This window comes from Notolepis coatsorum (genome assembly GCF_963971535.1).
Source record: "Notolepis coatsorum genome assembly, chromosome: 2".
Lineage (NCBI taxonomy): Eukaryota > Metazoa > Chordata > Actinopteri > Aulopiformes > Paralepididae > Notolepis > Notolepis coatsorum.
In genome coordinates, this window is record NC_140166.1 from 195,523,771 (window position 1) to 195,548,884 (window position 25,114).

General features: G+C 42.1%; 1 protein-coding gene across 1 annotated transcript in view; it reads right to left on the bottom strand.

The window, feature by feature from the left end:
* Nucleotides 1-23,467, bottom strand: part of cep350 (centrosomal protein 350) — a 74,722-nt gene extending 51,255 nt beyond the window's left edge. Inside the window, exons 1-10 of the mRNA XM_084309000.1 lie at nucleotides 23,396-23,467; nucleotides 19,595-19,671; nucleotides 17,837-17,880; nucleotides 17,377-17,491; nucleotides 16,877-17,042; nucleotides 14,351-14,979; nucleotides 13,910-14,023; nucleotides 9,355-9,483; nucleotides 1,891-2,127; nucleotides 87-862 (exon numbers count right to left, since the gene is read on the bottom strand). Of these exons, the coding sequence (XP_084165126.1) occupies nucleotides 87-862; nucleotides 1,891-2,127; nucleotides 9,355-9,483; nucleotides 13,910-14,023; nucleotides 14,351-14,979; nucleotides 16,877-17,042; nucleotides 17,377-17,491; nucleotides 17,837-17,880; nucleotides 19,595-19,658 (2,274 nt within the window). The 5' untranslated portion in view covers nucleotides 19,659-19,671; nucleotides 23,396-23,467. The remainder of the gene's footprint in view (nucleotides 1-86; nucleotides 863-1,890; nucleotides 2,128-9,354; nucleotides 9,484-13,909; nucleotides 14,024-14,350; nucleotides 14,980-16,876; nucleotides 17,043-17,376; nucleotides 17,492-17,836; nucleotides 17,881-19,594; nucleotides 19,672-23,395) is intronic.
* Nucleotides 23,468-25,114: the final 1,647 nt, after the last annotated feature.

The following is a 25,114-nucleotide window of genomic DNA, read 5'->3' on the forward strand; positions in this document are numbered from 1 at the left end:
TACTAATATGCATTATATATATATATAATTTTTTTTTTTTTTTTTTTACAGTTTTCACATCTTATGTGACAATGGCTTGTATTTACCAGCTGGAAGGTGGTAACAGTGGGCAGAGCATCAGGTTGCGTCTGTGTGGCCTCCTCTCCGAGCTGGGCCTCTTCTAGCAGCAGTTTGGTGTAGGTCTCCTGTAACCGTTTCTGGACAGGCCCCACAGGGGACTCAAGGGAGAGAACTACTGATTTAGCCGCCGCCACCGCTCCTCCTCCTCCTCCTCTCTGCTTCCTGTAGAGCTCCTGTAACCTCTGATTCCTCCTCTCCACCTCCTCTCTCTGTGCTTTCCTCTCCTCCACCTGACGCCTCTTCCTCTCCTCCTGTTGCCGGGCGATGTATTGCCGAACCGTGTCGGCGTCGTAGTGGCGTTTCTTCTGCCCCGTTTCGGCTACGGTACCGGGCTCCGGCTGGCGCTTGGCAGGGCTGGCGCTACGGGAGCCTCGTAAGGAGCTGCCGGCTGCCGTCGAGCTGCACCCCCAGGCGGAGACCGGGGCCCTTGTTCGTGATCCCGATCCCCCTCTCCCTCTCCTACTACCGTCCCCTCCCCGGGAACTTTCGCCAGCCCTCTCCTCCTCCTGCTCCGCTCTCTTGCACTCCAGGTGCAGGTCGTCCAGTATGCCCTGGATGTCTGCCGATAACAGTTCTGTGCTTGGGGCCACCGGGGCCTGGGCTGCAGCTGAGGAAGGGGGCGTGGCTGCGGAGTGGCTGTTGGACCGCCCCCGGCTGCGACTGCGCGGCCTCTCTGTGCTGTTGGGTCGAGAGTGTTGGTTCGATTCCGAACGGGGGTCAGAGCTGGAACGGTGGATGTCACCTGGAATGGAGTTATACACTGGTAAGATGTTATGCTTGATATGTTATAACTGGTCATTACCGACTACCACAGTTCTGGGTGGGGACACAATGCTATGCAGTGTTAACAGTTCACTGGGCAAGTATGGAAACACAAGGAGACTTACAAGTACAAGGCTGTGGGAGTGTACTCCCACAGGATGTACTTTAGAAATTAGGCTACACTGGAGGCAACATCACCATAGCAACTCTAAATCTGGGACAATACAAAATGGCCAACTGGATGTACAGTATATAATCCAGACAAGTGCCTTCTCAGAACATAGCTGCAGTAAAAACTAAAGTCAGTGGTTATAAAGCATCTCCCTGCCTGTCCTACTCTACTACTCCCCTGAGCACAGGCCTTGTGCACTAGAGGCAACATCAAGAAATCAGACCAGATTTTATTGTGCAGCCAGCTGGAAACAGCCAGTCAATCTCTATTCCTTCCGGTCACTGGCAGCCAGCATGGACTAAGCTACCAGAGAGCAGCAAAGACTGTAGACTCTTTATTTATTCATAGTTATCTGGCTAGCCAAGTTTCTGTGACCCTGGGTCCTTGATATGCAAAACCCCCATAAAACACAATGAAGAATGAAGTATTCAAGTAGTTACACAAATAAGCTCCATTCCAGACACTATTTACAGTACCACCACAACTGGAAGTTAGGTTTAATTTAATTGAATGGTGTGACTAGTGGAAGGGTTAAAGCGTGATGGAAGGGAGAAGAGCAATATCATACGATGACAAAGGCAGAAGACGGCAAGGTTAGCTGTAATAGAGTAGAGAGGGTGAGGGGGTGCTGGAGCTGAAAGGGTTAAGGAGGGGGTTAACCTGGGTGTAGTAGAGTGCGCAAGGTTAGCTGTAATAGAGTAGAGAGGGTGAGGGCGCTGGAGCTGAAAGGGTTAAGGAGGGGGTTAACCTGGGTGTAGTAGAGTGGGCAAGGTTAGCTGTAATAGAGTAGAGAGGGTGAGGGCGCTGGAGCTGAAAGGGTTAAGGAGGGGGTTAACCTGGGTGTAGTAGAGTGTGTAGGTCACCAGGCCCATCCGTCTTGTTCAGTCTGTCAGCAGGGTGCATCTGGTCCTCCCTGGGCAGCCTGGGAGCTGGACCCAGCACCATCTGGTCCTCCCTGGGCAGCCTGGGAGCTGGACCCAGCACCATCTGGTCCTCCCTGGGCAGCCTGGGAGCTGGACCCAGCACCATCTTCACCAGCTTCTGACCCTCCCGCCACGACGACGGTCCGATCGCTACAGAACACAAGAGAGAACACACCTCAGATGCAGAAGACCATTTCACAAACTCCCCTATATAAATGTAATCCATCTCTTATGGTTTTCCCAAAGCCCTCGAACGCACTTAAACAGTTGATCATGTACACAGATATATATCAGATGGTTGCAGACAGGTAGTTCACACACACACAGCTTATCGCAGCAAATAAATGTAGGAAACTGACACGACAAGGCAAGACTTACAACTTCTGTAAGACTTAATACAACAGAGCAGTTCAAAAGCACAACAATCTTCCTTGCCTTCAAAAAGGAGAAGCACAGCTTCATTATTCATGTCTCTCTCAACTACAAATCTCCTGGGGGAAGTCAATTCTTTGAGAGTTTCATGCAAGTTTAATATCTCTGGTTTATGCATGACCTTGTGAAATTGAGTTTGAAAAATGGCTCCCTGCACGGATCAGCTTTGGTGGCTCCACGGGATGGAAAACAAGACTTCAGCAACATGTTGACACTTTCCAGACACACGGAAGCCTCCAGAACCAACATGTGATCCAATGCATTTGCACAATGGACCAAACTCAAACCCCACCCTTTTTTCTTGATCCTCCAATCACAACGGTTGCTACCCTTGTCCAGGGGAGGCAACCGTTGTGATTGTAGGATGTAAAAAAGAGGGCAGGGTTTGAGATTAGTCAACTCTGCCTTTGAAATTTATTCTGTACTTCTGAGCAGTGACGGTTCAGTTGAAGCAGATACTGGTAAATGAAGCCGACGGCACATCTAGTAACCAGGCAGCTGTTTGTGTTGTCGGGCGGATGAGCCGGCGGGAGCTGAACTTGAGCACAGATTTCAGTGGGCTATTTATAGCGCTGGGGCGAGACAGGAAAAGAGAGGAGAGAGATGACTTAGAGAGCTGGGTGGCAGGATAAGACCGTAACCCAGGGAAGCAAAGAGGTCAGGGATATCAGATGACATGGAATGAATGAATGAATTAACGTATCGGAGTGTGAGAGAGAAAACAAGAGAGAAAGTAAATGTTAAAGGAAGTAAAGGTGCATGTTATGTGCTGCCTGTGCACGTATGTCAGTGTACGGGCAGTGTACAGGCTGTGTCAGTGTACAGGCTGTCATACATGTACGGCTGGGAGGTATATTACTGAATATTAAAGCTGCACCAGGGTAGTGTTACAATCCACCTGCTCTCCTCTCATCCTGCACCCATTCATGGTCCTATACTCCTACCTACTGGACAACTGCCCGCACTGTCTCTGCTTGTTATTGCCCTTCACTTGTGTTTTGTATCGTCATTAACCCTTAGTGTACTCCCTGTCATGCTGCCCATTCCTGTGTACCTGCTGTTTTCCCTTGTCTGGTCTAGTGTTATGTCTCCAGTGTGTGTGTGTGTGTATTTGTTATCAGTCCTGTCTTGTTTTAGTGTGTCACTGTAGTCTGTCTATGTTTCCTTCCCAGGTGTCTCTCGACCCAATCACCCCTCATCTGTCAATCAGTCTGTGTATAAATGTTATGCCTCCCCTGCCCCCCATTGTGGATTCATTACTCTGTTACTCTGGTTCTATATCCTGTCGCTTGTGAGTAGTCTGTTCTCTGTATCAGTCTATCCTGTCATTCGTGGAGTTATCCTCTGTATCCTGTGAATCCTCTGTATCCTGTCGTTCGAGGAGTATCATATTATCCTGTCCCTTCGTGGTTTACCAAGTAAAGTCCAGCCCAACTACCACCATCAGGCCAGGCCCAGGATTCACCATCAGGCCAGGCGCAGGCTACACCAGCCCAGCTACCACCATCAGGCCAGGCCCAGGATACACCATCAGGCCAGTTTAACTGTTTAACTGTGTAGAGGGGCATTGACAATTTGATAAAATGCCACCTAAGAAAAATAAAGAAGACCTTATTTCTCTCTCAGTTGTTCGTGAGCTTTTGGACCAACAAAAGTCCTATACTATAAAGACCTTATAACGCAACAAGAGAACAGTTTCAAGGGCTTTGTGCAAATTATCAATGACTCAAGCAATAAGCGTATTGATGATCTGTCTAGAGAAATGCAGGAGGTTAAAAGGAGCCTTGAATACTCTCAGAGAGAAGTGGGTGAATTGAAGGTCACTCTTAATTCTGAGACCACTGGTGCTATTAACACTTTGATTGCCGGAAGACGCTTTTAGGCGTCCTTCCCCGCCATGCTCAAGTTGCCGAAGACGCCGTAACTCGTCTTTGATATCAATATTTAAAAAATCTGTGATCGGATTCATATTTCCCATCCGCTGGCCTGAGACCCACCAAAAAGCCCCACAGAACCCTCTAGCGGCTCAAGAGCGCCATCTGGTGGCCGATCGGCGCAATCGCCAAAGAGGATGTTACTTGGACGATGTGCTATTCACCCATATTACTTCCGGGCACTCGCTATAGGTTCCGGCACTCTAGCTCGTCACAATACATAGCGATCCGTTGCGAATAACTCAATAAACAACATGATTTGGACGTATATACTATTATACAAGCTGGAAATGGACCCGATATTTCTATATCCCATAATAGGAAAATGTCTGTTCCACGCTCATCGCCCAACGGCACGAGGAAGATACGGTAAGATTCAGCGTTATTTTTGAACGTGTTCGATATAAACTGCTCTGATGATCATATCACCCACACTAGATGAATGATATAACGCTGCCCACGGAATTATAAACGATCCCCCGCCCATCCGGTCAACATCAGATGATACGTAGAAACTTCTAGAAGTACGTCCAATTGAAATTTTTGATCTCGCACAGATTCCTACCAAACTGTATTTCATCATCAATATAATGCATTTGGGGCTATAAATCACGTTCTGGAGAAAGCTGCAGAAAGAGATGAAAACATACTTATACTTTAGACCATATTTTACTATGAATATGTGAATGAAAAAGTTTAACGTTGCTACACAATGAACAATACATATAGGACCTTGAATGGGCCCTAATAATGGCAATCTGGCAATAGAATTTAAAAAGTTATAGCTCTGCAAAGAAGGGGAACTTATCCATGTTAAATAGAGCTGGCAACGGATGGTATATCATGAATTTAGCCTTAGGCAATCAAAGTGTTAAACACCTTCAATCCAACTCTGAGGCTCTTCAAGCTGAAAACAAACGCTGGCTGGACAAAGTTGAGTATCTAGAAAACCAGTCTAGGAGAAACAACATAGTCATCGACGGCATCCCAGAATGTCGATTCAGACTTGTTAAAGGTTACGTGTGGAGTTCCACAGGGCTCTGTGCCGGGTCCAATACTATTTATTATGTACATAAATGATGTCTGTGATGTGTCTAAACCAGTGTTTCCCAAACTTGAGGGTCGAGACCCAAAATGGGTCGCAGGCCCGTTTTTATTGGGTCGCCAATTAAAAAATGTATATATATTAATTGAAAATTTTTTATTTTATTTTTTTAAAGCTGTAGATGTGTTGATTCAGTTTGGCACCACATACTTATGTGAATCTGGGTTTTCTACTCTAGCATACCTGAAAAACAAATACAGAAACAGACTAAATGCTCAGCATGATCTCAGAATAGCACTTTCAAAAACCAAGCCCAGAATAGATCTGCTGGTTGAAAACTTCAACCAGCCACATACCTCTCATTAGATTTCATTGTGCCATAGATGAACTATTATACCCCTTCTAGCATGTCAGGTCAGTAGAATTTTTAAATAAGTCAGTACAAATTAATCAGAATGTTGCTCAATGTTGGGGTTTAAGGTTGAGCGACGGAGGGAGGGGGTAAGAAATAGAGTTGAAAAAGGGGTGAGAAATAGAAAGGAGAGTAGAACATGTTTGTTTTTAAAAGTGTTACAAAATTGTATGTACCGGTACATATGTTATGAGGTGGTGAGCAACTTAACATTACACTCTGATTATTGCTGTGATGTACTTTTATAATTAAATAAATACATTTAATATACATTTGAAATTCATGGTTTGTTGTGTTCTTTATCAGTAGTTTATAAATGTATGTTATGGCAATTCATGATGTATTTTTGTAAGTTTGGGTCCCGGGGAAACACCAAATTTCTCTTTTGGGTCTTGAGCTGAAAAAGTTTGGGAACCCCTGGTCTAAACTATTTAAATTTCTTGTTTGCCGACAACACAAGTTTGTATTGCTCTGGAAACAATCTGGAACAGCTCCTGAATGTAGTGGAGAAGGAACTGAGATCACTAAAAAAGTGGTTTGACATAAATAAGTTGTTACTGAATCTAAACAAAACAAACTATATCATTTTTGGCAATCGAAAAACTAATAATCAGGTGAAACTAATGATTGATGATGTTGAAATTGAACGTGTGTATGAAAATAAAATTTTGGGAGTGACAATTGATGATAAATTAAACTGGAAATCGCATATAAAAAATGCAAAAAGAAAAATATCCAAAACCATTAAAATATTATATAAAATGAAATATATCTTAAACAAGAACTCACTCCATTTGTTGTACTGTTCGCTCATAGTTCCATACATAACCTACTGTGTGGAGGTATGGGGGAATACATAAAACAAACACTAACCAAATTTTCATAATGCAGAAGAAAGCCATAAGATTGTGAATCAAGCAGATTACTATGAACCGACAAACGCACTCTTTATTAAATCAAATGCCTTAAAATTGGAAGATCTTGTCGATCTTAGCACTGCAATAATAATGTACAAAGCACATAAGCACTCACTTCCAAGTGGCATTCAGGAGTTGTTCCAGACTAGAGAGCCGAAATAGACTTAGGGGAACTTGTGTATTCAATATCGCAAAGGCAAGGACAAATATAAAAAGTCGATGTATATCTGTTTTAAAGGGGCAAAATTATGGAATAGCTTTGACAAAGAAGTTAAAATGTGTAGTTCGCTACATACGTTTAAGAAATTATTCAAACATAAGGTGATACATAAATATAAAACCTCATTATTATCCTAGTTATATTTCATCTATAACATAGCTGTATTCAAATAGTGACAAAGGGAAAAAGAAAAACATATATAAAAAAAGAAAAAGTATTAAAAGAAATAAAACATAAATAAATGTGTATACGTTTTGTACATAGTGTAATGTAATGTAAAAGGGTAGGCAATTAGGTCGCTTTCACATATAGTTTTGGTGGACTCTGTGCGGTTCTGGGGGTGAAGTTGCAACATTGTTGCATTCTTCATTTGGTTCGCCTGCATTCACATAGAAATCTGTCAGCGCACCGAGACCTTCTGAACAATGTCACGCGGTCGAAAAGGGCGCTTGTCTATTGGACAGTGGAAATGTGTGTGTGGCTGCGATCCCGTGTGTGCGCGCGCGCGCGTGCGTGTGTGTGTGTCTGTGTGTGTCTGTGTGTGGACTGCGGAGCACTCCAGATCAGCGGAGCCGAGTTTTGACATGGCATTGATCCATTGTTCTATTGAAGCACATTACCACCATCCTCTCGCTAAACAACTTGTAGACCACAGTGTTTTTATGAGTGCCCACAAGTAGCTGTTTTATTAATAATATAATAAGCCGCGCTCGGTAATAATAATAAGCCGCGTTTTTTCTTCCTTCTTCCCAAGATGCACAGATATATAGATAGATAGATAGAGAGATTAGATGCAGTGTGCTTGTTTTGCAGTGAGTGCTGCGAGCAGTGGTAATAATAATCACTTCCTATATTTGGTTCGCGTTTGGTCCGATGAAGCCGAACCGAGACCGACGTTTTCAGGCGGACCAGAGTTCGACTGTTTGGTCCGCGAACCGAGTTCGACGCGCATTCACACAGACCCGAAAAACCGGACTATCGAATTCTGGTCCGAAAGTCCAGACCAAACAGCCCCTGTGTGAAAGCGACCTTATAAGCCTCGGCTTCAGCCTACACCTTTTCGGTCATTTAATTTTTTTTTTTTTTTTTTTTGGAAGTTCTACTACTATGCTTTGTAAAAGAAAGACCGAAATAAAATCATTCATTCATTCTTTGAATATCACCCCGCCGTCTTCTGCCTGCTCTCTACTCGCCTCTGTTCTGCAATTGGGTCCTACACACCCCCACAGGTAGTTTTGAGAAGAAAGAAATTACCTCTACAATAACTAGTTAAATTCTTGAATATTGTTTATAACCTCGACATAAATCCAAAAAGGATCACCCTGTGAAACAAAGTGAACCAACATTGCAATTAGAGAATGCTGCTTTGTATGGTAAAGATGGTGGGAGGGTAGGAGCACCACAGTCAAACAGATCAGAATTGCACTGAAAATAAAAAGATATCATATTTTGACCATACCTACACACCTACACACCCACACACACACACACACACATACATGAATGCATGCAGTGTGTAATAAATAGTTCTGCTCAGTGCTACTGGTGGCCACTCACACAATCAGCGTGTCACACATACTGGGCATTTCTCCAGGGGGATAAAAATGTTAACAACATGACCACCAGGGACACCAGCAACACTCTGGCTCACTGAGTTTGAAAACACACAGGGGCCTGTCGAGAGACAACTTGACTGGATGGACAGCTACCACAGTGTCCTGCGAGGCTCCGTCTTCAGCTGGAACAGGATTATTAACTCGAACCAAATGGGAAAAGTCTGACTGCTGCATTGGAATAGACAGGCCGACACGGGAGAAAATTACAAACGATTTAAAGAGGGGTCAATCATGCAGGAGCCAGTTAGGTTACTCCAGTCTGCTTGAAGATCCATTCATTTTAATTAGGAGTAAACTAAAGACATTCAGAGTCAGGTTAGAATCCTAAGTGATTATTAAGCGGCATGTTAAGACAGAAGGCAGTGATTTGTTATCAGACTTAGAGCGTCTTCAGTCTACAGCAGAGGGAGTCTCCCAGTGTTATTGGATACCAGTTGGCCAGTTGGGTGTGAGATAGCAGACATACCACCAGCCAAATGATGATTACATCATAAGAGAGAGCGATGGAAAAAGAAAAAGAGAGAGCGCGCGATGGAAAAAGAAGAGAGAGAGAGAGAGAGAGAGAGAGAGAGAGAGAGAGAGAGAGAGAGAGAGAGAGAGAGAGAGAGAGAGAGAAAGAGAGAGAGAGAGAGAGAGAGAGAGAGAGATGTTGCTGAAGAGACATAATGAAAAAGGGTGATGAAAGAAGACAAGCAATAGGTCTGCACACTGGGTGAGTGGCTGAAAGATAAACAGGTCATAATAGTGTCAACTAAAACAAAAGATTGATAAAAGGTAGTTATGATTCTACTCTTATCCTACCTGGTTTAGCGCCTGGGTCGGAGCCAGGGGTAGCTTTATGGACCTTCCTGACTGGCTTGGGAGGCCTCCTCTCTCTGGACCTCTCTGCTGCACTCTGGTCCCTCTGCTGTTGCCTGGGTCTGGTGCTCTCTGTATACAAAACATACACGGGACAGAGGACATCAGACATGGGCCAAAATGGTATAAAGAAGAAATGACAAAATTACAATGTTGCACGAATCATAATAGAGTATTTTATGGTCCTTGAATAAAAACAACGGCCAATTGACATAGGCAAACATAATTTGCAAGTGCTGTCTGCTAATCTATCTAGTATCTAGTGTTATATATACATATACAGCATGTCTGTGTGTGTCTATCGCGGAAGTACAGTATGTCGCACCAAGGCGCACTGAGACGTGAACAGAGGGGAACAAAAGGCAAAACAAGAAAGCAAGAAAATAATGCGAGAAAAAGCAAGAAAGGACGCACGCACACACAGCTTGGCGGCAGTGGCACTGAACAAAAGTGACTGCTTGGCATTGACCAGTCACTTGACTGGTGCCACAGTGACAATGTTAATGCGTGAACACTGTGCTATCAGACCAGTCTGTCAATAACGTCGCCTACGGCTGACAAACAGTGAATAATGAATGATCTCCTTGTTGCAGTGAATATGGTCCGACAGTATGTTTCACAACAAGGTTCACTAGCTAGTATCCACACATCTGATTGTCCCCAAATCAATAACACATATCAAACTAAATTAATACTGCCTCTCCAAAAACAACACCTTTGTCCAACAGAATAGTTCATACTTTTTATAAATCAAACTACGGCTAGAAATACTGTTGGGCCACTGTCACCTAGCAACCCCATAATTCTAATTTAATATAATTTACACCAGAAGCTTGTTTATTCAAACCTAAGACTTTTCAGACCATCCAGCCCTTGTTGATGACTACAAGTGAAGATATTTTAACTCCAGAGCATTTCAGAATGTGCGCACATTAGAGTTGCCATGGTGATATGGAATTTCCAGACTAATAAACTCATGACAACAACGGTATTACTGGTGACACCAGACATTTTACAAAATCACACTGTACAGCGCTTACTTTGATCTTTAACGTTAAGTGGCTACATTGATCCACTGTCTGTCCGTCCACATCGGTTTTTGTTTGGACAGATAAGAGTTGATGTTAGGTTCCAATTAGAAAATAACCCAACGGATAGTAATACCTTCAGTCACTTTTCTATCTGTTCAGTGTTCATTGACGGACGAATGAATGTAGCGCATTGATCACATACTGCGCAAACATATTTTTGCAGGTCTGGGCTGGTCCTCTGAGCTCCTCTCTCTCCAGTTGAGCTTTTGTTACTGCAGGGTTTAATCCTAAATATTTCCAAATCCTCCGTCATCGTTGTGTAACGTGTCATGGCGCCTCTAGAGCTTCTTTCTCTCCTTCACGTGAAGTTAAAACTACTCTGTAAGTGAAAGTGAAACCTAAGAATAGCTGCTGTCTGCAGGTACAGTTTATAATGTTGTCCAATTTACACGCTTGATAACACGTTTAGTATTTTACAAATTAGCATTTTTTTTCTTGTTTGAATGTGGGCACAGATATGTGAAAATGTACTCGGTAGATGCCTAAACAGAGTATACCAACTACTGTGGCAAGCCTAGTGCACATGCAGATTTAGTACTATTTTCCAACAACCACTCAGTTGAACATACTCCGGTTTTCTGAATATTTTATTTCTCCTAATGACCTCCATCCCCACGGAGGTTAACACACGAGGTGTTCTGTCGTAGTTATTTAGGTGAAGTGTTGCACGAGACTAATAGAGGAATCAATAAAACAGGAGTGGGGTCTCATCACCTGGATGTGAGCCCAGGCAGGAATACACAGGGGGCTCCAGGTAGGACAAAGCAGAGAGAGCAGTGCTGCTCTGCCGTGGTTGTGGCAACATGCCTGGAAATGCTGCTGCAGAGAAACCCTAACCACATGCATCGCCCCTCCTAGCCTGCAGGACGGCACGTCGCCCATATTCACACGAGGACTTTCAGACCTACTGTGGTAGTTCTGCTCAAAGTCTTCCTCGGTTGTCCCCTTCGAGTCGGGACTATATAGAATTAGAGGGCTTGCACAGAATCTTTGTACAGTTACCGGTATCTTTCTTCCAGTATGGCTGCCTACTATAACCATTGGCACTTTCAAAAGAAAATGCCTAATTTCGGTACAGTGGTAGTAGAGTAGGTAAAACACTGGAAAAGCATAATATTACTATTCTACTGTGACTTGTTTACAAGATCCAGTAATAACACACCAACGTATTGTTTTTGTTGGTATATTTCTCATATCAACACATAGCAAATGTTTTGTACATAACAACCATTGTCTCTTCTATTGCCATGTACAAAACAATGGTTGCTATGCTACTACAGGCAGCCATGCTGGAAGAAAGGAGAACTACACAAACATTCCATGCAAGGCCTCTTTTGCTTTACCTACTATGGTGACAAGCGCTTCAATTTCATTGTGATATTTAGAGAACAAACCGCTGTCCTCCTCCTCCTTTGAAATCAGCAGAGAGTTGGTCATTTCTTCCCAGTGGCCTAGCAGTTAGGAAGATGGTAGGTTCGGACCTTTAAACCCGGCTCTACAAGCTTGACAATGTCAGTTACATTTAAAATCCACGTGGTGAAAAACCGGGCAGAGCCGCCAATATATGCTACACGCATTGTTTAGCATGCAGGTCAAGAGTGTGTACTGTATGTCTGGCCATAGGCAGAGAAAGCAAGGCAGAATGGTGGCGATTCATTCAAACCTTTATTTATTCTCGAAAAGACAATTGAGGTCACCCTCATTTTCAATGTCGTCGAGACTTTACAGACATTTCAATGCACACATTTATACAATATAACAATAATTATTATTAATAACTATCTATAGTACTTTTCACACATGGACCGCAGTCCAGAGTGCCCCACAGCAATTAGTATAAAATGAACATACCGGTAGGCATAAAATCTGCACACAATTGACAGAATAAAAACAATGCATAAATTGCAGACATAAGAATAGCAGTGTTTCCCCTATATGCATTCAGGGACCGCCGCTGCTATGAACTAGACTATTAAAAAAAAAAAATCATTTCATTTGGGCTGTGGGGGGTGCTTAATGTAAAAGACTGACGTGAGGAAAAGGCTGCAGGGAGAAAGCACTGCAGTCTAGTCGATTTTGTGTTTTGAGCACAAAGTTCATCATAGATCTAGCCTACCGGTATTTATTTTGCTCTCAAAGTGTACCAGATTGATGCATTTAACTTTAAAATGTAAAAAAAAACACAGCTGCTGAATTTTGTTTCAGGGGAAACATTGAATACATTGAATACAATAAAAGTAGTGCAATGTAAACGTGCAGACTTAAGAATAGGCATAAAATAAGTACAATAGTACAATGTTGCTCAAAGGCATGTGAACCCCCCCAGGAACAGCCAGTCCCCCAAATTAGGGGTGGGAATCGCCAGAGACTTCACGATACGATCGCGATACTTGCGTCACGATAGGATAGTATCGCGATACTAAATATATCGCGATACGCTGAGTATTGCGATTTCTTTTTTAATCAAATTTAATTTATTACCTTTTTTCAGCTGCAAAGTAAAACTTTGTCAACATGTTTTATCTAATAAAATAAAGTTCAGTCTGTTCATCTCACTTCAATCATTTTTATTGCAGAACATGGTATTTTCTCAAGCAGACAGATGTAAACGCTGTAATCTGTGTTGCATGTACCTGACAAACTGAACTGTTTGTATTACAGTCATATGTGTGTGGACTACTGTACTATTACAGGTATTGAAATGAACAATGCAACTTCCTTATACAAAAAAAAAAAAAAAAAAAAAATATTAAATAATTAAATATCGATACTTGGCGTCCCTGTATCGATACAGTATCGCCACGCAAAGTATCGCGATACTACTACATATCGATTTCCCCCCCCACCCCTACCCCACACACACCCTACCACATCCCCATCCAAGACACACCCCCCGATAAAGCACGTCATGACCGAAGGAAAACACAAACAGCCCGCGCGCCACTCACACCGCCATGCACAGCGACGGGAATGACACACCCGCAGGCCACCCCATCTCACCCGGTCCCGGTGCCCCATCCACCACGAGGAAAACCAGCGAATCCCATGCCCCCACCCCCAAACTCCACAGGGGAATGACAGGCCACGCTCCCCAGGACCCGCAGCCACGCCAAAGGAGACACGACCCCAAACACTCAAGCAGACAGACACAACAGCGGCCAAAATGAGAAGACACGTAGGACCGGGACGGTCCGAGACGACACCGGGAACCCCGGGACACAGCAGAAGCCGCAGCGAGCCCCCCATGCAAGGAACCCCAAAACCAGCCAGCGAACCGAGGGAGCCCAACGTCGAAAACCAACCAAAGAGACCAGTACCCAACTCCAGGGAAGGCCCGGGAAAGGTCCAGCCGAAGCACTAGGCGCCATAGGCTCCAACCAAAGTGTGTGTGTGTCTTCCATGCTCACCAGTGAGCTGCCGTGACAGGTCTCTGTAGATCTCCCTGCTGAAATTGTGGAACTCCTCCTCCTTCCACACTTTGCCATCCGGAGTCTGGATCTTCATCTCGCTGCTGTTGAAACCTGTGATGGAGAAATGCGAAGAAGGGAGGGTTTAGAATTTAAACTGCAGCTGTGCTTTTTCACGTAAAATTGCTTAAATTTGATCAACACAACTTGCAGTGTCATGATTCGATTTTACTTTAGATTTTAAGGTCACGATTAGATTCAAATCTTTTTTTTTTCAGCACAGAGTCTTGAACATTTATATTTATTTTGAAAAAGGAATTAACACAACAAGCAAGGGCACACACTGGAGGGGGGGGGAGCGAGAGTGAGAGAGAGAGGGTTTTTCAGTTTCAGTTCTACAGTACAGGTCACACACCAACATTTGTTTTATGGTCAGGATACCTTTGTATATGGGTGCAGGTGGTGCGGTTGCTACTTTGCGTATGGTAGCTGTGGGCAGAGTGGTGGTACCAGCTCCCAGTATGGGCTGCTCCAGGTAGCCCAGCAGCCTGTCCCTCTCCGCAGCCTCCTCCAGATGTTCCCTCTGCCTGCGAATGCGCTCTTTCAGCTTCTCCAGCTTGTCGTCGGGCTGCCGTCTCCGTAGGTTCTCTAATCGCTGGGAGGCAGAGCCAGGGCTGGTGGAGGTGGAGTTCTCCGCGGGGTCTACCGGGTCTGTGGCCGGAGTAAAGGATGGGATTCTCGCTTGGCTATCTCTGCCGTGGGGAAGTTGTGCTTTCCGCTTGCCTTCCTCCCCGGCTCCATCCCCGGTAAGGGCTCTTCCCCTGACGGGCCGAGGCGTGGTCCTAAGAGCATCTAGGGCGAGACGGTCGTTGAGGTAGCGGACCTCGGTGCTCCCCGGAGCCAAGGAGTGTGTGCTGTCCAGGTCCCTGTCCGTTTGTCGGTCTCTGGTGTCCCTCTGGTAGACCAGCTGACTGAGGAGTGTCTCCGAGGTGGGCAGGGAGGATGAGTAGGACACCGATTGCAGGCTGTGTGCCTCCAACTGGGAGGGGGTCAATGGTGGGGTGGCCTCCCTGGAGGGGAAAAAGATGACACGTGATCAGGACAAGATTAACTCTTAATGTACCACTCACTGGGAGTACACACTACAGCACATTGGTGAATGATTGGGGTTACCAGATGCAATGGGGACGTTAAAATATATACAGGTGCAGCTCGATAAATTAGAATATCGTGGAAAAGTTATTTTATTTCAGTAATTCAATTCAAAAAGCGAAACTCTCGTAGATTATAGATTCATTACACACAAAGTGAAATATTTCAAGCCTTTATTTGTTTTCATTTTGATGATTATGTCTTACAGCTCATGAAAGCCCAAAATTCTGTATCACCAATAAAAAAATTAAAATACATGTATTTTTCTTTTGTATATAGAAATGTCGGCCTTCTGAAAAGTTCATACATGTTCATGTATGTTCACTCAGTACTTGGTTGGGGCTCCTTTTGCACAAATGACTGCATCAATACAGCTAAATATATAGACTTTTCCACGATATTCTAATTTATTGAGCTATTGAGTTAATTTTTTTTTACACCAATGTTCAAAATAATAAGAGAAATTATATGATGGAAAATCTGATTTTCTCTCTACAATAACAGATCAAAGGAGATCAAAAATTATCCCAGTTTTTCTCAACAAATCCAATATGTAACCAGTTTATATTTACGTACACTTGCATGAGTTTGTATGTAATTTAATTTCAACAGTTTCATTGTGGGAGCTGCCTCGTTGTATTATGACACCGTTCTGTGTGAATGCTATCAACAGTGAATCAGCATCACATAGTCATTATGGTAACGCTTGACCTCAAATTTTAGACAAAGTGTCACATCTAATACACACACACACCCACCCTATTGGTAATGTCTTTCCATCTGCACAAACAATGGCACAGGGTGAATCAGCATCACATAGTCATTATGGTAACGCTTGACCTCAAATTTTAGACAAAGTGTCACATCTAATACACACACACACCCACCCTATTGGTAATGTCTTTCCATCTGCACAAACAATGGCACAGGGTGTAGATTAGATTCATTTCAGATTAGTAGAGATGTGAACTACAGATTAGGAACCACCAGTGTTCAGTGTAATGTCTTACATCCCATTATTTCTGTGGTCGCAAGTAATGTATATTAAATAAAATATGTAGATACCTTTCAAATTATAGTAATAATATTGTGAATACTTTTTGACTGTTAATCAGGTATCTTTTCTTGTGCTTCTCATCAGTCATCTAAGGGTAAAAAGTAACATATTCATCAACTCCAACTGGCAATAAGTAGAGTAGTATCATTATCAAAACATTGAACAATATATTAGCAAACAATATGCAAACCATTTCTTTGAAAAACAAACCCAATGGCAGACAGCCTTCAATGCTTTGCACTAACCGAACATCGGAAATAAAACACAGTTTAAACCCCTTATTGTGGAGGCATTTGGTAAGCTATTGAAGAGGGGGATGTCAGGAGCATATGATCTGTGAATGGAGGTCTTGTGTACAAAACAACCTCCGGGGTCGACCCGCTATTTGTCTGAACAAGCTGTTCTCGAGTAGCGGGTCTAAGAAACATTCAGATGACGCACTGATACAAAGAAAATATCACTGCCTTACAGTGAAATGGATTAGAACACAGTGTCCCAGTTCAGTAGAACACAAACACTATGTGGTCTGACGACAGTCAAATGAGCCCAGTGCCAGCTATGGACATAATTATTGTCAGGCTAGAGATGTAGAGTTGAGCTGGGGCAGGGGAGGTGGAGGGAGGGCAGGAGTGGGTGTGTTTTCTGTTCATTGTTTTTGGAAGAATGTTAATTGAAAAAAAGCAATAATCCTATTTATAAAATCAATAAAGCATGTTCTAGAGATGCAACTAGGTGGTGTCTTGTCCCAGTGTGTGTACCTGTAGGAAGCCAAGGGCTCCCTGAACTCAACATTGTTGCTCCTGCGGACGTTACAGTCCTGGGTGGTGTTTCTGAGCGGACTGCGGGAGGTGCTCTTCTCTGGGCTTTGGTGACCTCGCCCCCTCCATTTGGATGACCCTCCCACCTCATCCGCTCGTCCCCCATCTGAGACAGGAAGGAACAGTGTTAAAACCCTCATACTGAACAATGCAATAATAAATGCTTTTCTTTTTTGTAGTCGTTTTTTTTTTTTACGAGGTGTAAGAAAATTGCCTTTCATGCTCAAAGCTAATAAAACCTTATGGACATGACCTGATCCAAGTAAAAAATTCACAGCCGAGACAAATGACAAGTTCCCTTGACAACATCAAATGAAAAGACCTTTGATATTGCTATTGATTTTGCCAGCAACAAGGCCTGTATTGTTTGGGGCTCACAGCTTACAATCACATCATTCTGTAATACTCCCAACCCCCCTTTTTTTTCTCGGGACACTCACCTCTGCGGCTGACTTTTCTGCTGGAGCCTGAGAAGGTCTTCCTGGGGTCCATGACAGAGTCAAGGAGAACCCCTGTGCCTGGGGCTGCCTCCAGACGGTTCTCTATGTGCCGCAACTATGGGGGCGGGAATACAGAGGTGAGAAACCTAGGATAATACTAATGGGGAGGACGTTTAGCACAGATTATATTAAAATTAACATTTAATTATATTGTCTACTGTACACACATAGACTTGCTGTGTTTCACATTAAATTCAATGTCATCATTAAAACTAATTCCTGTACAATTGTATTTGGCAAAGTAGGCCAAGTGTTTCTGATGCTGATCTCAATTCAGATACTTATTTTACCTGCCATATCAATTTTCCATTCAAAATGGGTATTCAAAATAATACAGCCTAGTATTTGTACAGTAATAATAGCATGTCAGCTAATAGTAAAGTGCCCGAGGTGTACTTACAGCAGCTTTGGACTGAGTCAGACCTTTCCATGCAGCTGTCAGCTCTGAGATAGAGAAGGTCAAATTAATAAGGGGACATCAATAGGAAACCTCTGGTTTCAACCCAAACCAATTACTTTGACACATTTCCGCTTTCACTTTTCACTTTGGGACAAATACGAAATGGAAGTGATTTTCAGAGCAGAATATTAAGAGGTATTAATGATGACTGTTGTGAACAGAATCACGGTCAAGGTCAAGTTTATTATTAGTATGTCCCAGAATGGGCAATTCTCATGTTACAGCAGATAAATAGGAGCTCCAAAAAACACAGCAGCATACATAACAAGAAGAACACAGACAGACATGTACAGTACATGGTCACAGGATCAGATCATAACAGTCAACAAGGAACCACAACCATCCCCCCAACCACCCACCTCAAAGCCACCCTCTCCTGCCTCCTCCATTGATGGCACGAATGGAGGTAGGTATACATGAGAATTAGTATCTATTTTTTGTAGCTGCAGGGGTCTCCAAACGTTGGCCGGAAGGCAATAATTGATACTCCGGATTTAGGGGGTGAGAGCTGTCCGCTCTGATCGATGGAGCCTTCCTGAGCACCTGCTCGTCATATATATGACCCAGACAGCTGAATTGTACCCCCACAATCTTGCTAGCCCCCCTCACAATCCTGTTAAGGGCATTCTTCTGTTTAATGCCAAGGTTTCCATACCAACAAATGGCAGCAAAGGAAACAACAAACTCTATGAATGCCCTATAGAACAAGAGCATCAAGGACTGTTATCCACCTGAAATTTGGCTAGCTTCCTTAGACAGACAAGGCGCTGCTGACCTTTCTTACAGACCATTTCAGTGTTAAAATCAAATTTCAGATGATTGTCAATAACGGAACCGAGATATTTATAAGTGGTCACCAAATCCACTGTCTGGCCATTAATGACACTACTCTGAGGAGCTAGTGAAGATCGTCTAAAATCAATGCACATATCTTTAGTCTTTGTGACATTTAGTTGTAGAAATGCCTCTTCGCACCAGGAAACAAAGTCATCTACAACTGGGCCATGGCTGGCCTCATTGTCACTCAGGAGACTAAAAGTCAAGTTAGACCGCGCTCACAATAGTTGACACTGGGTGCTGCTATCCCGAAGATAAATGTAGAATAAAGCAGGAAGCCGGACCAGCACTCTCAGGTTTCAAATTTTAATTGCAGCCGGATATCTACATGTTTCAGAACCAATGTGTTCCTTCTTCAGTGTTGATGGCTAGCAGTATTAGTTTAGGCAAAATGGTGGCTATATACAAGGTGGGCAGGAAGTGACATCAAAAACAGGTGTGCCTGGGGTTACTGGTCAACTTTGACCCTAGGAAGGACATTTAAATATGGAGTCAATTCCTAAATACAAAAATACCAGAAACAAAATGCATCTTACCCATAGTTAATAGGGCTAAATAGATGAGCCCATTGCATTATTTGCAAAACGAAAATTCTCTTAGGAGCAATATAAGAAAACATTTCCTCATATACGTAAAAACAATAATAATAATCATGAAATCATAATAATGATGGTAAAAGTCACTTATAGGAAACAGGTTAACACGTTCTCTTCATTCATTCCCCTTGGTTCAATGCAATTGAATCGGTTTGCAAATATTGCAATGGGCTCATCTATTTAGCCCTATTAACTATGGGTAAGATGTATTTTGTTTCTGGTATTTTTGTATTTAGGAATTGACTCCATGCACCTCTGCCATTACCCTGGTTAGTTGGCTGCTGAGCAGAACTGTTGATGGAGACTTCAGTCCTCCTGCTGCTCCTCATCTCTCCTGCTCACCTGCAGTCAACATTAAACAGAATAAAGACACTTAGCAAAATCACAAACCACCCAGTGGAATCTAGAAGACTTGATAAATGTTTTACACTCTGAAAATGTTTAAAGGAGCACTTCACAAAAAATGATAATGTGTATGTATATCAATTACTCAGCCCGCGATGTCTTGAATTCATGAAGATTTTTCTTTCTTGCATGTCTCCACAGTGAATGTAGAATACAGTCTCCTTTATCCAGTCATATGCTCAATACTTCATAAAAACATGAATTTTCACTAAAAACTTGCTAACTAAAAAATGTTCTGGTTAGACAATCTGTACTCTACCCCGTGCATTCAATTGAAATCCTGCCCCCCAGCTTGTTCATTTGGGGTAGTGGGTGAATGGAAGCAGAACTCCTGGCCAATGAAGGAGCTGTGAGCTGGGATTTCAACTGAATGCACGGGGCAGAGTACAAAGCAAGTTTTCAGCAAAAATGCAAGCGTTTGTGAAGTATTGAGCATATGACTGGATAAAGGAGACTTGAATTATACTGCAAGATGTGTTTGAGAGTTTGCAAAGACTTTTTTTTTATATAATTTTGCTGTTAAACTTAATCTGTTAACAAAAATTCATCAAATATGGCTACCGTGTTTTGGATTCTACATTCATTGTGGAGGCATGCGCAGGGCTGGGGGGAAAAGGTCTTCATGAATTTAAAGCACCACAGGGGGTGAGAAAATGTATATATAAGAAAATAGCATCTTTGGGTGAAGTGCTCCTTTAAAGAGATAGCCGATTGAGAGAACTAACATCTTCACTTTTTAGTGCACCTGACAATGCTGACACAAAGATTCGGACACGGTCAGTAAACCTCAAATTCTCTGGGATCCATTATATCACCACTGGTATTCATGCTTTATAATCAGCTCTCCATGTCAATAATTGCAACATGCTAAATAAAGTTACTTATTGAAAAAGGTGTGAACCTGGACATACTACAATCAAGTAAAATATTTGGTCTACTTAACTAATTGCATGTGTTAGAACTTAAGTATGTTTTTGTGCCCAGAGCAGCCTATATCGATTGGCCGCTCACTAATTCCTATAGAGGTACACATGCACTGAAAAGTGAAAATGTTCTGCGTAAGTGAAATATTGCTTTATATGAGTATTTTCTCTGTCACACAATATGATCTTTACCCTGTCATGGAAATCAAGACAGAAGTTGAGGAGCGGTTTTGACATAACCTAAAGCTGGAGTGAGTTTCCCCAAAATGAGGGGATCGAAACTCTGAAATCATCCGTTTCCACCATCGACTCATGGTGGAAGTTGAACAAGTATCTTATTTGTATGATGCTTTTGGGAAACCTAACCTGACAGTTTAATCTCAAGACAAGAACACCAACATCTCAGCAGTGCTGTCATATACCACCACCAACTCTTGTTGACAAATGGGGTAAACTACTTAAAAATAAACTGCTGAACATACTGAAACATGGCACTGAGAAACTAGCCTTACTGACAGAAGTCTATAATGACAAGTAGCCTACTCCAAACCCAGGCGCCTGCGCTGCCTCAACCAAGATAAATAAATAATACATGTGCTACTACAGCCGCAGTAATGTGTAGGAACAAATAACACGTTCATCTTTTTAGACAGACTGCTGACCGAGCAGTGTTATCACCCTGCCATTTAAAACAGGTTCCACAGCAGAAAATTCCTTCAGAGATTTCCATGAGCGAGTCGTCCACGCATGCCAGGTGCATGATGTAATTAATCTGATCTACCTGTCACATCTGAAAGTAATGCAGACATTCCCTGATCTTAGTTTGATATTACAGCCAACAACGTAGTCAGTAATGAGGTTGATTGGGCTTAATTGGAGCATTCCATTCCCAAGTCAATACTTGGCTGACTTTGTTGATGGTGCTCTTATTCGTCACTCTCCCCCTGAGCTGACACTGTTCAAATTCAAATGATCTACTAACCAATGAATAATACCGCTTCAATTTGGCAAAATGATAGCTAAGAATTCCTCCATGCTGGACCTTGCTGGAAAGTATGTGTACAGCTTGCTAGACTAAGAGACGCAGGGTAATTTATCTCTTTGTTTTCTAGGGGGAAATTACAGAGCACCTTGACAACATCTCATATTACACACTGCATGCATTCCTCTCGAGTCATGGCAGTTTACTCATAACAATCCCATGACACAGCCTTGGGGGTAATACTGTCAGACTGACAGAGCGGACGAGAGAAAAGAGTACAGTACCTCTCTCTCTTAACAGACGCCTTCACCAAGCACTTTCTAACACTCACTCTCTAATCAACATATAGGCCAACACATAATAGCCAGATGAAAGAAAACCTAATCCAATAATCCGTACAACTAATATTTTAAATCTGTCCTCCAAAATCTGGTAGGGTAACGCAACGTTAAAGAACAATCTGTACACATAACGCCCGGATGAATCCCTTGAGAGGAAGACAAGTGTGTAAGAACTGCAGAGTGTGTCCATTCAAGAAGCTGTCATCTGACAAGAGACGCTGACGTTAGCGATGTTGGATTAGGAGGCTATGTGTTGCAATAAAAACGGCTAACGTTGGCTTAGTTAAAAGTAAAACCATTCCCGACTGATTGAAAACTTTATTAACAGATTGCAGAATGGGTACAATACAGTACAGCTCAATACACACAATTGTTAAGGGGATGCAGTCATGCAGACCAGAGAAAGACTTTCGTCTTGTTTACATCAGGGTCCCCCATTTTCAATTCATCATCACATAAGACATACAGATAGACAGTACTGCTACATCTATGACATACCAGCTTTGCAAATACAGTACTGTTTGTGATACAAAAAGAGTCTAGAAAAGAGAGTATATACATTTCCGACTGCTGACAGTCAAGTTAAATGCCAGTCAATAACACTAGAAAACAGAAAATAACTACCCTAATAACTCAGCTAGTTGAGCTGATGTTAAGTATAACATTAGCTAAACCAGCAAACTTAAAATAATAGTCACCTCAGCAGCACTAGAACCCAGGACAGTAGCTAAGGAGAGCCACATTAAACAGCTTCTTCCTCCAGCTACTAGACTGGGCCCGTTCACCAGGACAACAACACAGCGACTACAGTCTACTGTCTCGGACATAGCACCGGTATTCTCAGAGTTTGAAACACATTTAGCATATCTAGGCATAACTAGGCTACTTAGTCAACTGCATTGGCGTATTATTAACATTGACCTATCGTCACAACTGTCCCTATCCCAACTAAGTAGAGTGTTTAACTGAGTGTTAAATAACTTAAAAAGGAAACTTGTTTCTGAACCTTCTCGTAAAACCCGTCCAGGGTAACAACGTTAGTCAGAGTCGCCAACAGCGTAGCGTTAGCTCAGTTAGCTATCGTTGACGTTAGCTAACAGACAGACGATTGTAACTTAACTGAAACGAATACCTTTAAGACAACGATCCGATCTGCCTAAATGTCCATAGTCAAACTGACTTCGTCATGGTGAGAGAAAATCCCAACTTCTTTGGACTTCTTCTCGGCCCGCTGTCCTCCTTAGGGCTTGTTTGCTAACGTTAGCTAGCGAGCTAATGTGCTAGCTGTTCCAATCCAGACTAGCCACTTTGTTAGCGACCGTCCCTCCTTCTGGAGTATCGGCGCCTGGCGTCCTGGCAACCAAACATAACAAATTGACTTGTACAATTACAGGTTAAAACATTCCGTTAGTTACCCGCCTCGGTTGCCGTTTCCCGGGCGTTACAATGTTGATATTCCCCAGCCGACAGTTTGGCTGTCCACCATTGACAAAACGGGCAGGAAACTGATATGCGGAAATATCGCGATGCTACTCGTCATGTCAAACAGCCCGAGAGCAACCCCATCTCGCACACCTTTTTTCTTTCTTCCATGACGCCCAATGATTGATATAATTGATATAATATATATATTATATTATTATATTATAATTTTTTATGATTTAATATATAATTATAATATATTATATATTATATATTATATATATAATATAATATAATTATAATTATATAATTTTTTATATATTATTATATTATTATTATTATTATTATTATTATTATTATTATTATTATTATTATTATTATATATATTATATATATTATATATATATATATATATAATTGAACGGGGGGAAAAGAGCAGTGCGTGTACTGTGTTGGACCTTTGTATTATGCTCTGTCTGTCTCTATACGGAGGAAGAACGCATCGGACATAGCGTAGTAGTCGTGCACTGCCATCCAGCGGGTTGTATGAATATCACAAGTGTGTGTGTCTTTCTCTTGTCTCCTGTCTTTTCTCACTTGCATACACACTAACACACACACACTGCACTGCCACTGCACACCCATCTCTATCTCCCTCTCTCTCTATCTCTCTCATGCACACACTATGCCACTTCATGTAAATATATGTTATTATTATTATTACTATTATTTATTATATTTGATCTATAACATAGCTGTGTTCAAATAGTGACAAAAAAATAATATGTATATATATAAAAAGAAAAGGTATTTAAAAAAGAAAAACATAAATAAATGTGTATACGTTTTGTACATAAAAACTATGAAACGTTTGTAACCTTTGCTAAATGATATACTGAATTATGTTTCTTTTTGTATTTGTATTTTTTTTTTTTTTTAATTTTTTTTATTATTGCAAAACAAAACTTATTAAAAGTCAGTACTCAACACACAATGTATAATGAAACTTTCAGTAAAGGTGGTTAAAATATATGCAAGTACAGAAACAGGATAAAACAAAAATAGTCAATAATAACATTTTAACCGTATACCGTGTATATCCAGCGAAGTTACAATTATATAAATGTTAGTATATAATATACCCCGAATACCTATTTTCTAAAACCCTACACACATATGCTCCAGCTCAAATCCCCCCCTCCCGGACCCCCTCTTGGATAGTACCTCCATTATCCCTCACTCCTAACCAGACATCACCATTATAGACATTATAGGTATTTGTATTTTTTGTGTGTAAATAGTATAATGTAAAAAGGGTAGGCAATTATAAGCCTCAGCCTCAGCCTACACCTTTTCGGTCATTTAATTTAAAAAAAACTTTTTTGGAAGTTCTACTACTATGCAAAAATAAAAAAAAAAAATACTCATTCATTCATCCATTCATTCATTCATGTGTACGTCGTCTCGTCAATATTGAAAACACATTTCCCCATGATAGCCTACATTACTGTATTATGACGGAGGCGGAGCCTCCGAGGACAGTATGCATTTGGTAGTGTATGTGTGTGTGTGTGTGTGTGTGTGTGTGTGTGTGTGTGTGTGTGTGTGTGTGTGTGTGTGTGTGTGTGTGTGTGTGTGTGTGTGTGTGTGTGTGTGTGTGTGTGTGTGTGTGTGTGTGTGTGTGTGTGTGTGTGAATGTGTGATTGAGTCAG